We start from the raw sequence: 11,684 nt of genomic DNA, 5'->3' as shown, positions 1-11,684 counted from the left end.
GCCCGGCGCTGCCGCTCCCGCTGCGCTGCGGGGCCGCGGCTCGGGCCCTGCCCGCCGGGAGCCGGCGCCTCCCGGAGCCCCGCGCGTGCCGTTCCCAGCTGGGCCTTGCCGCCCGCCGCGGCGGAGACAACCTCGGGCCGGCGGCCCCGTGCCAGCGCAGCGCCCGCCCGCACACAGAGGTGGGTGAAGCGCCCGCTCTGCCCCGGCACCGCTTGGTGCAGGCGGAGCAAAGGGCCCCGCGGTTCCTCGCAGGGGGCGGGGGCCGGGCCTGAGTGCAGGACCGAGCAGGTGCGGGCGTGTTCCGGGCGGATGGGAGAAAACTGTGAGCCGGGACTGAGATCCATGCTGAGCTGCTGAGGCTGCCATGCTAGGAGAGGTTGCTGAACCATACCAGCTCCAGGCTTGCCTTAGTAAGTTAGTCCAGCATTAATTTTCTGAGAACTAAGGTGCTTTATTCTCCACTTTAAAGCTGAATCGTCAAACTAAAGCTTACGGCTAACTACACTCATTAGTGCTTTCAATGGCAAGCCTTGACTTGTTTCAAAAAGTTGTATTTTTGGGTTTTGGATATGTTAAGTTGCGTGTGTTTTTTGTTATGTCACAGTCTTCTGGACCATGAGCATTGACGCACAAGACTGAGTTCACTATGTGGCAAGGAGAGTAATTTTTACATGTTGTCTTATTTGTCTTTATATCAACGTCGGAAAGACATTGGAGGGTTAAACATAGTTATCTCTGAGAGGTTTTGGCTACTCTTTTGATTGTGGAAGTTGGTGTGGAGATGCCTCTGCAGGGAGGACTCATGGAGAAGTAGACTATCAGGTGTTTTGAAACAAGAATTTATCATCAACATGCTTATTGGTTTGCTTACTTTTTGGGGGGGTCACGGTCTTCATGAGGAGCTTTCTATGTGTGAATGTTCTTATGATAATGTGCTTCTTCTTTGTTGCCTTTGAGCAGAGGATGCCAACAGACAAGAGTCATCTGCCAGACAGTATCCAAGAACAAGAGTCTGCCACTACTTCAAGCAATAATTGCCTGCATAATGATGAGGAATTGGGAATTGGGCAGGAAAATGGCATTTGTGACAATGGAGTGGGTAATAGTATTGGAATTCCCAACTCTGACAGCCAGGCTTCCACTTCCATGGCTGTTCCTTTGGAGATGCCCAGAAGAGGACATCCCCTTTTACAGATCAACAGGCAGCAGATTCAGTCTGTCTCATGTAGTGCACATGCTGCTGAGCTCAAAGATTTAGGAGTTGATGTCTATGACCAGGATGTGTTGGAGCAAGGAGTTCTTCAGCAAGTAGATAATGCAATTAATGAAGCAACTAAAGCAGCAAAAATAGCTAATGCATCAAAAGAATATGAGTCAGTACTGGAGGATTTAAGGTAAATTGGTTTTTTTTCTTACTGTTCCTTTCTGCTACTGATGATATAGTGAGACTTGGTATCTCATGTTTTTAAAATCTGAAAGAGGAAAAGAGGTTTTGAAAGCACTAGATCATATGTACTCTTTGGAGTCACTCAGCTTTTAAAAATGAAGAAAATATTTTTCACATCAGACAGTGCTTCATTGCTCTTATTTGACTATTCTAGTCATGCATCAAGGTGACAGAGTGCATCTCCTTTTTCTGCTGTGTCTCCTACCTCACCAAGATGCATCTGTTTTCTGGGCAGTGGAGAATGGCATTATACTCTGTTATTCAAAGTTAGTCAGAAAAAGTGTCACTTCCTCAATTCTGTATGTTTGATGGAGTTACGTGCTTCGGGTTATGTTCCTTCTGTAACTTGGATGACTCCACCTCGTGAATCTCCTGCAACCATAACACCCTTGTCACAAGTGTTTGTAGGAAGTACTTAATGGCACCTTGAAAGAAATCAAATGCTTAAGTAACATCAATACTATTGATAGTAGAAGACTTTGAGGAATAGGAGCTGCTAATCTTTTAAATTTTATCTCCCTTTCTGCTTCTAGTCTCATTGTAGAGTTAATGTGTGGACTATTGCAGGTAAATTATTCTACCTGGGTATGTTTCACTGTATTGCATTAATGGTGTTTTTTCAGTGCTTGGGAGTGCTGTAGGCCTCAGTTACCTGTGTGAGCTCGCACAGCTTTCTTATGCTTAATGTTATGCACTTCATTAGTTTTCCAGTTTGGGTGTGGAGATGTGAAATTAAATAAGTATGCAACACTGAAATTTAATTTCAGGTGTTATGGAGCAGAAGAACATAATGAGTAAGATGGTATTGAGAGGAAGAATGGAGCAGCATAACCATTACAATTAGATTATGTGGTGCACAGCACTGTTAATTAGTTTATGTTTTCCCATTTTTCTTCCAGAAGCATCCTATGATTTTTCTTACCCCTCTATTTTCACCTTTCATTTCAAGTCGTAAAATAAGATTTACAAGAGAGAATGCAAGTAGTTTATGCAGGTTTCCAGAACGTTGTTTGCATAAGATGTAATGTGACAATCTGAAAGTTGATTTTTGAGAAAATTAACAGGTATAGCTGACTTTGAGCAGAGGGACTAACAAAACTTAGACATGGGTAAAGGGTGATAGAATTGGTTAAAATCCTGTAGCACAGTGAATGCATGACTAGAGAAAAAATCAGGCAATAAGTGTTTTTTGAGTAGTTGGCACAGAGTTCATAGTAGAAGCTGCATCATTCTATAATATACGCACAAATTTAAGCAGAATGTTTGAAGTTAAATCCTCTTCAAATCCCGAAGTCCTGTTAATTAAAGTTTTGTGGAAGAAGATATTGTCAAGAGGGCCAAGGAAGCAAGGGCCAAAATTAGGAGATGTGCAGGAGGATGCAGGTGTACTGAAAAGCAGCATGACTGGAGAGTGAGAAATGGGATGGGGTGGTTCAAAAATGTTGAAAGCGAGTGGAGAAGATGGCAGTGATTGCTGGGGAGCTGGTAGAATATGTCTCCTAGGAAGGGTAACAGTGGTAGAATCCACATTAGAGCTGGAGGTAAGTGTGGCCCAACAATTTCCTCCCCGACAACTGAGGAGACTTCCTTAGTGCTTCTCCTTGCAATTGGGGGGAATAATGGCTGCTTTGCAGGTGTTGTGAACAGTTCTCTTTGACTTTTTTCGTAATGCTTTGAGATTCTAATTTGTACATCCTTATGAAATATTTTGATATGTGAATTAACAAACCTAAGGTTGTTGCTTCTGATGGTCAGGCAGTTCCTTCCTTGCAAATGAATTCAACAGCAGAAACATGATATTAGGTTGTAGCTAGTGGTTCTTGAATTTCATATTGTAAATGGAAACATGAAAAATGGTAGTGTGTGAGTAAGGGAAGTTTAATGTTGATGTTCTTTTAATTCTTTGAGCTAGTCTGTCTCATGAAGTTCCATTTTTATCTTGTAATCTACTTTTTGTGTAAAAGGTAAAAAATACAGGTTTCCTTATATATTGGCATCAAACCATTAGAAACATTTTAGCAAATGAAATCATGGGATTTCCCATTTATATTTTTGTTTAATGTTTTGTTTACCTTGAATAATGAAAACAACTGCTCTTGTTTGGCATCATCAGACTTGTAAGTTTTGAATACTAAATATTACAGTGGTTGTTCAGTTTTCTTTCTTCTGGAATTTTAGTATTAGCAAAATTTAGTTAAATATTTTATAACGTACAACTTTTTAAAGTGTTTAGTATTTCCAATGTTGTTTAAATATAATATGCTTTAGAGCTTTTTAAGTCTTACCTTAAATCTCCTGGAATTTCTAAATTGTCTGAATTGTGAATGTGCTATTTTTCTTTCTGGAATTTACCAGTTTATTGCAATCTTACTGTTTTTTTAGATCATGTACAACATCTCTGAGACACATAAATAAAATTATTGAGGAACTTTCACCTCAAGCTGCTGACAACAAAAATATTAACAGAAAACTAGATTCAGTAAAACGGCAAAAATATAACAAGGTAATTGAATTACAGTGATTTCCTCTTTATAATACTTAGTTCGTGCTTTGTCTTAAGGTTTGGCTTTTGTGATATAATTCTTAATTATATTGTTCAGAGTCAGTCTAGAATTGCTGTTCCTTTCCTTTGAAATGGTTTCATGCTAATTTAAAGAATTTTAAGTGGTGATTTTTATTCTAAGGTTTGGAACAAGATGTAAAACTAAAGTTTTAGGACCTGCTCAGAAGATTGATTTGCATGAATTTAATTGAAACCCTCCAAGTAGTATTTGAAGAATTAACAAAGCCTTGTTAGGGCATGATTCAGTAGTTTAACTAAATCTCAGCTCTCATGGTCTTCCTTCCCTGTGTTCTTTTCCTTAATCCTCTTTCATTATCTGTATCTTGCCAATACACAGTTTCCTTCTGTGAGCCTCTTTAACTCATTGTTCTGTCAGAAACTGCTGCAGCTTTTTTCTGCCATAGTAATGAGTTAAGGGAGCTGTAGAGCAATCAGTCTAGCTGGCACCAGGGTAGTGTAGGCAATGGACCTCTACAGCTGTGAGTAGGAGGAGATTTCAGCAAAGAGAAATTTCTGCTACTCAGGAATGCAGCACCTTTGATCAGCTCACTGTCTGCTGAAAGTTCACCCTAATACTTCCTCTAATTATAAACCTGACTGTGAAACTTATTGTCCTTTGCCCTCAGACAGCCCAGTCTTGCCACTGACTCATTCACTTGTAGTTTTTTAACCTTGATAATTTCAGCAGCTTGGATAACACTGTGCTCATAAGTTAGCCTATTAAGAGAGTGGTGGGGACAGTACTGAGCAGTGGCAAAGGACTAGAAAAACATAGCTGGAAGTAGTAGGAAGGAATACATTAAACCAGAGTTACCATTAAAGAATGATTACTATTCTGCATGTTCTCATATTGCTTGAAGAAATTTACATGTTAGTTGCAGGGGAAGTTCAGACCTCCTTGCAAGTTTGTTGTTAACCATCTTTGAAGTAAAAGAAAAAAAATCTCCTTTTGAAAATTATAGGCCAGTGGTTCTAATAACTTGAAGAGTGTTTTGCAGGCAGGCAGTGTATTTAAATCTGGTCTTGAGCTACTTGTTGCATGGAAAGTGCTTTTTAGTACTCTTCCTTTTGTAGTATTTAAAGAAAATTGCTAAAGATGACTGAATTCTTCTGTTATTGAGACAAATGGGAAACTGATGACTGGTACAAGACAACTGTTTCCTTAGAGCTGACATACAGGGCGTGTTTTATGATATAAAGTACTCTGGTAGCAAGGATACATGCATACACAAGAGATACTATATTGTACCATACATGAATACAGTTGCTCTTTGTGTTTTGAAAAGTGCTACGTGAAGGCATGGGCAAGATAGTGAACTATCCTTCATCAAAAGAAAAAAAAAATTGCTCATTTTGTAATGGACTTGATTTTTACTGAAGCATGTGCCTCTCTAGGTAAGGAAATACTTCCAAAGCATAGAGTTACAAATGTGGAAGGTTACATTGTCTGAGTCTTTGTTTTACTGGTTGGAATGTTTTGTTTCACAAATGAAAATTAGCAACACCTAGGAATCATAACATCACAAGTAAATGCACTGTTGAGGATATTACAGTCAGATAAAAGATGTAACAGAAGAATTATTAGCTAAGAACTCTTTTCTTAGCAGTAGTAAACTTCTCACATCATCTGTAACATTGATCTTTTGAAGTCATTGCACTTACTTTTTGCTGTTAAATTAGCCCTTAACCGTATGCCAACACCTGTCAGGATGTTGGACTCACTTACAATTTCAGTTTCATTGTAACAAAACATTCCAAAACATCTGGGATGATAAAGAAATCTTAGTAAATCTTAGAGCTGTTATTTGTGGCTTAGTAATCATGAACCCAGTCTCGCAATCATGAACAAATCTGTTGGTGTTCTCTGTACATCTTAGCAATCTGCTTTGATGGGCTTCCTGGAATCAACACATTCATAAAATGACCTTAAGAAATGTACATAAAAATGCAGTATGCACATGAATTTTGTGTGTGTAAACAGTCTGATCTTACTATACACATATGGTGAGATAATCATACACCCAAAATCTTGTGTCTCCTGTGGGTTGGAGCCATACAGATATTGTGGTGACACTTCTTTTGCACTTCTTTTTGTTTCAAGTGTGATACTGTAACATTTGAATATGAGATTCTGGTTGAAAATACTGCAAATACATTGATTTAAGTGTTGTTTAAAAGGTTATCAAGTTTATAAACTGGATTAAAATTTAAATTACTTATCTAATTGTTGAAGGAGCAACAGCTGAAGAAGATAAAAGCAAAACAAAAACGTCTCCAAGGAATACTTGGTTTAACAGAATTTGCTGATGAAGCAAATGAGATTGAATATGAAGGAGATGAAGGTGTGTATAGAAGAAGGCTGAAAGTTCTGTTCTACTTTTATGTAATGCCTTTTTTGTTTGTTTGTTTGAAGCTATGCTGTAAGACTTTTGCCAGTAAGGAAATAAATTTCAGTGGTTGGCTTTCAAAGAGAGAGTTAGGAACACTTATTCTGTACACCTGCAGATTTGCAAATCTTGGCATATTCATGTGGGAAGTTTTAAAAACTGGATGTTAATCTGTGTTCAGCTGAGTAGGGATGGCTGAGGCACATTAGAGTATTGGGCTTAATAAATTGGAAATCCTAACATTTTTTTCACAGCTAATTTGATAAAGATGACTAACATCATGATTGAATTACATTTTATATGCTGGATGCTATCAATCAGCATTAACAAAATTGTTTTTTCTTACTGTTGGGAAGTATCACTAGAAATGGAATGGGGAAGTGCTTCTTCTTTTCAGGCTGCAGTGTGATTTTTTTAAATTAAACATAAGGTTTCTTCCAGAGCAGGATATGTGTTACCTCAGTGTTTAACTAGGTGTTCTTTCTCTCTGCTCTCTGTAAACTAAGCTTGGTCGCAGTCAGTAACCTGCAGTATTCTGCAGGGCAAGTTTGGGTCCCATTGGTGTCTGTGCATCACCTTTGGCTTTTATTGTTGTTTGCAGAGGTGAAAAAACTCTTTGTGCTGTTTGTCTCTTGCACGTTTGGCTAGAGTAGATTCCCGCCTCACAAAGCTCATGCTGCTCTCCTGATTAAACAAAACTTAAAGGAGTCAAAGCCTCAGTTAACTTTTCTCAGTAAAAAAGCATCTTAAATCCTTCTGCTTTGAATGGGTTCATGCAGCAAAACTCAGGCACACAGTGTCTTGAAATGTAACAAAGAAGTGAATGGAGCCCAACATAAGAAATGGAGCAGTTCCAGTAGGAGGGGCTGGAGGTGGAGGGGTTTCTCTGTCGTTACTCATTAAACATATGATAGATACAGTGCTTTAAAATGGGGCATTTAAAGCTGTGCTGGCAATGCTAATAGACTTATTTTGAAATTTTGGAGCCTAATAATAGATTTCAGGCCAGAATTCCCCTTCAGCTTCTTCAGTTCAAGAGCTTTTCTTTCTCTTTGGTTTCAAACACCCATTACAGTTTGTGTATAGTAAGTGCACTGAAAAGTGCTCTTTTATGGCAGAGTACTGTGCAGCCAATCTGACTTCAGAAGTCATAATCCTAATATTAGTATCATGGGCTAGGAAGACAGGTGTTGGGTGTTTTGGTTTGGTTTTATTGTTTGTTGGTCTTTTGTTGGGTTTTTTTGAAGCATATGGTAGGACAGTTTGTGTTTTGCGAGATTTGTGTCTGTTCTGTTGTGGTAATCAAAATGTCAGATTTCAAGCTTAGGAGTAGGACTGAAAAATCAATAATAAAATTGAAATGGGCAGTGTTGCTGGAGGTGGGAACACAGTGGTTTCTTGGACAGAACATGGTGACATGGGTGGAATTGACAGCATAGGTGGTACATTAGAGTTCGTGCATCATTTGGAACTGTAATTTTATGGTAGTTCTTGCTGCTGTGTGTTGTATCAGAAGTCTTTGCATTTTGACAGTGTGTCTAACACCCTTGTTCCTGTGTTTTAGTTATACAGAAGGTGTTAAAGGCATGCTCTGTGTTCTGACTTCTGTTGCAGAACCTGGTCCATCTTCTCTTGGCAGTATGCTTATGCCTGCTCAGGAAACAGAGTGGGCAGAGCTCATTCGAACTGGTCAGATGACTCCATTTGGAACTAAAATACCTCAGAAGCCAGAGAGGAAGGCACGACAGTTAAGACTAAATGAAGCATCTGATTTTGAGAAGTACTTAGCAGACCAAGCTAAGCTGTCATCTGAAAGAAAGAAGTTATCCCGTCGCAAAGGAGCAAAGAAGAAAGCACAAGCCAAAGATGTTGAGTGCGTGGCTCCTGCAGCTGCTACAAAGGAAAAAAGTGGCAAAGCCCTCTCCAAAACAGATAAACGCTTAAAAAAACATTTGAGAGAGCTTCAGAAGCATGCCCTTCAGATTCATTCAAAGGCCAGGATTCCAAAAGAAAAGAAGTATCCTGAGACCAAGAAATTCAGGCATGAACAAGAGGATGATAGTGGGGAGTCTGACTGTGTTCCTGATGAGGAGATCTTTGATCCAGAAGCAGCAGAAGAGGAAGAACAGGCGTCTTCTTTTGCTGAGAACGATTCTGATTATGAACTTAAGAATTTATCAAGAAGAAGAAAACATTTGGTGAAGAAGAGTTTTAAAGAAGCTGAAAATGATGCTGACTTCGTTCCAAGCTCTGAAGAAGAAGAGGATACACCAGGGAAGCACAAAATGAGACGATGGAGAGATGATGGAGATGCGGACTATTATAAACAGAGACTAAGGTTAGTCCTAGACATTTTTATTAGTATTGCTAACAAATTAGTATGTTGAAAATGCAAAGGACAATGTCTATTACAGACTGCTAGGGAGTGTATTGAAGTAAGGGAAATGAGGCAGTTAGAAGGATTCCAGAAGGATTCAGATATGGAGCCTAATTAGAAGAACTTGGCTGTTAAATTTTTCTGGTAGTTATAGGTCCTTATTTGTGTATCACTTTGTGCTAATTTGTGATTTATGAAATTTGTATAACCTTTGTATTGGTGATCTCTGCAGCTACAGTGTGCCGTTGAGATGTTTTCTCTCCTGCTAGCATAGTTTTTGAGCTCCTAACAATAAGACTGAGCAGTGTTTCCATTTTTCAAAACTCATTGGGAAACATTTTGAAGGGGCAATGAAATGACATGCAATTTGTTAGGCTGTTAAAATGCTTTCTGGACAAGCTTGTGAAGTTATGAGACTTCTGCACATACTGGCAGTCAAAAGATCAAGGTCACTAAAATGGTTGTGTTGTTGTAATTGTTCTCTAACCACTGGCATTGTTGTCCTTTTTCTAGTATAGGGGTTGAGCTTCATATAATAAACTTCAGCTTGTTGATGGCATGTGTACTTTTAATTAGTTACCTTTACTGAATATCCTTCAGGAAGTTGTACAGTCCTCTAGAAAATAATGGAACTTGAAAACACTTCTCTAGAGTGAAAGGAAGAACATATATTAGGACTGTCAGTGAAGGGTGACTGATGTAGAGATAAACCCTAGCACAGGAACTTGATTAATGCTTGGGAGGCTCAAATTTTACACTTCTATGGAAATATAAAATCTTATGGATTTAAATGATGCTGTGTCAGAGAAGGAACCAAGAAGTAGAGGTATAACCACCATCGCTCCTGTAGTGAAAGCCTGAGTTGCTGTGGAGGAAGAGGTGGCACAAGTGCCCTCAGTTGTGGAAAAGCTCACATAGGAAGAACCCAACTTCACTTTCATATCCCAGGTTACAAAGGCAGATCAGGAACTGATATAAGGCAATAGGTTTGCAATCCCAGGATGTTGCTTTTCAAAATTAAAGCATAGTTTATTGCTCTTGAATAGAAATTTCAGCAAGAGGCTAATCTGAACAATGTCTAAAGGGTCAAAAAGAAATATGTTTTCTATTGGATGCATTAACAGAAATTAATTGTTCTTAATCGGTAAAATATTTACTGTTTGATTGAATAAAACTGTATTCTTCACATTTAAAGTAGACCAATATTAAATCATTTTTAATTCAGTGTTTTCATCAAGAGTAATTTATTTTGATTGAAAGTTTTAATATGACTCACAGTTTAAATTCATTCAAAAACGTTTTTTAATAACGTTAAGATTGTGACAATTTATCCTTAGCAAAGTCATATCATAGACTACATTTCTTTTGGTTACTGAAGTTACAATAAAAGCCTAAATGAATTTTAGAAATATCAATAACTGTAATTGCTACCAAAACACTACATCTCTTAAAAATTTCATAGCTACAGTTATTGTGGCTGTTAAGCTGCAGCTGTCCACATTGATGTTTTTATGCTGACACCCCCAGGTAATCCTCATTATGGGAAATGCCATGAGAAAATAAAATGTAGTGAATTAAGAAACATATTAAGAATGCTGTAGAAGTGCTGTCATTTGCTTACATTTATATCTTGTTTCATGTCAGTTTTACTTTTGAATGCAAATGAATGGGTGAGATTATAGTATATTTTACCCGTGAGAGAGGCAGAGGAAAATCCTTCAGGATTACTTTATTCTTCTGAACATCTAGTCTTGTGCTTGGCAATGAATTCAGTCCTACACTCTTAGAGATTGAAAATGAGTTTCCTTAACATTAAAACTTTTCAGAGATGGGACTTCAAGAGATTGGTCTGTGTCAAGGGGAAACTACATTGATGTTGTTAAAGCATGCTAATTAGCTAACTGCACGACTGCAGAGCATCTCTAGAACAAGAGACTTGTTAGAACAGGAGCTGTTGTCTGTAGGAAGTGTCAGGCAGGAGAGTAGCTGACTCCTCCCTGTCCTTCTAAAGGCTACTTCCAGAGGTTGGCCTAGTCAGTCAAAGCAAGGTGTGGTCAGTGGAACATGAAAAAGTAAAATTTAGCTATGCAGAGTTCAGCTTAGGCTATCAGGAATTTCAGGTTTTTTCCCTTGCGTGAGTCTCTCCTTTCTCTAGTTACTGTTACTGCAGCCATGTTGCTGTGTAGACATCCAGATGAAAAAAATCTTCTGTTCTGAAAGGTCAATGTCTAAGGTGAATCATAGCTTGCTGGAATAGTGAGCACTACCAAGGAACCATCAGGGTTATGGAGAGTAAGGTAAATAAGCAGGATACTGTCATACACCTATAAGGTAATTTAAATATTCAGTGAAAATTAGTGTGTTGTCATTCCCAGCTGTGCATTGTACTGGCTATTACCAGCTGAACCCAGGGGCTTAGGTAATCAGTCTCTAGGATGGTACTGGAATGTCTCAGAGACTTGATCCCCATCAACAGATATGTTATCAATGTCTATTTTGTCATACTCAATAGTGACCATCTTCATCTAGAAGTGTTCAGAATTGGACCTGGTGGGATCTAAACCTGTTCTCTCTTGTCCAGTGGAATGCTCAGGTGTCGTGGTTTAACCCCAGCCAGCAGCCAGGCCCCACACAGCCACTCACTCACTCCACCACCAGGAGAGATTAGAAGGGTAAAAGCTGGAAAACTCATAGGCTGAGATAAAGGCAGTTTAATAGGGAAGATAAAAGCCACTCATGCAAGCAAATCAAACCAAGGAATGAACTCATGGCTCCCCATGGGCAGGCTGGTGTTCAGCCATCCCCAGGAGAGCAGAGCCCCATCTCAGATGTGTCTTGGGAAGACAAACTCCATCACTAGAAATGTTCCCCCCTTCCTCCTTGTTCCCCCACTTTATGTACTGAGCATGA

General features: G+C 39.0%; 1 protein-coding gene across 4 annotated transcripts in view; it reads left to right on the top strand.

The window, feature by feature from the left end:
* The first annotated feature begins 80 nt into the window (after nucleotides 1-80).
* ERCC6 (ERCC excision repair 6, chromatin remodeling factor) overlaps nucleotides 81-11,684 on the top strand; it is a 52,845-nt gene continuing 41,241 nt past the window's right edge. For 2 of the 4 annotated variants that reach the window (XR_006014523.1, XM_042018878.1), the window contains exons 1-4: nucleotides 925-1,394; nucleotides 3,830-3,950; nucleotides 6,244-6,352; nucleotides 8,012-8,735. Coding sequence is in view for 3 of the 4 variants with exons in the window: in XM_042018878.1 (XP_041874812.1) it covers nucleotides 925-1,394; nucleotides 3,830-3,950; nucleotides 6,244-6,352; nucleotides 8,012-8,735 (1,424 nt within the window). In the remaining variant the exon portion in view is untranslated. Of the gene's footprint in view, nucleotides 180-236; nucleotides 411-924; nucleotides 1,395-3,829; nucleotides 3,951-6,243; nucleotides 6,353-8,011; nucleotides 8,736-11,684 lie in introns of those variants that run through there. The other 2 variants (XM_042018879.1, XM_042018880.1) reach the window with 2 other exon arrangements.

The sequence above is a fragment of the Corvus kubaryi genome, unplaced genomic scaffold (genome assembly GCF_017639235.1).
Source record: "Corvus kubaryi isolate FWS band 111438036 unplaced genomic scaffold, C.kubaryi_AGA036_p1.0 138, whole genome shotgun sequence".
Classification (NCBI taxonomy): domain Eukaryota; kingdom Metazoa; phylum Chordata; class Aves; order Passeriformes; family Corvidae; genus Corvus; species Corvus kubaryi.
Note: the sequence above shows the minus strand (reverse complement) of the source record. Positions and strands in the feature narration are given on the sequence as shown.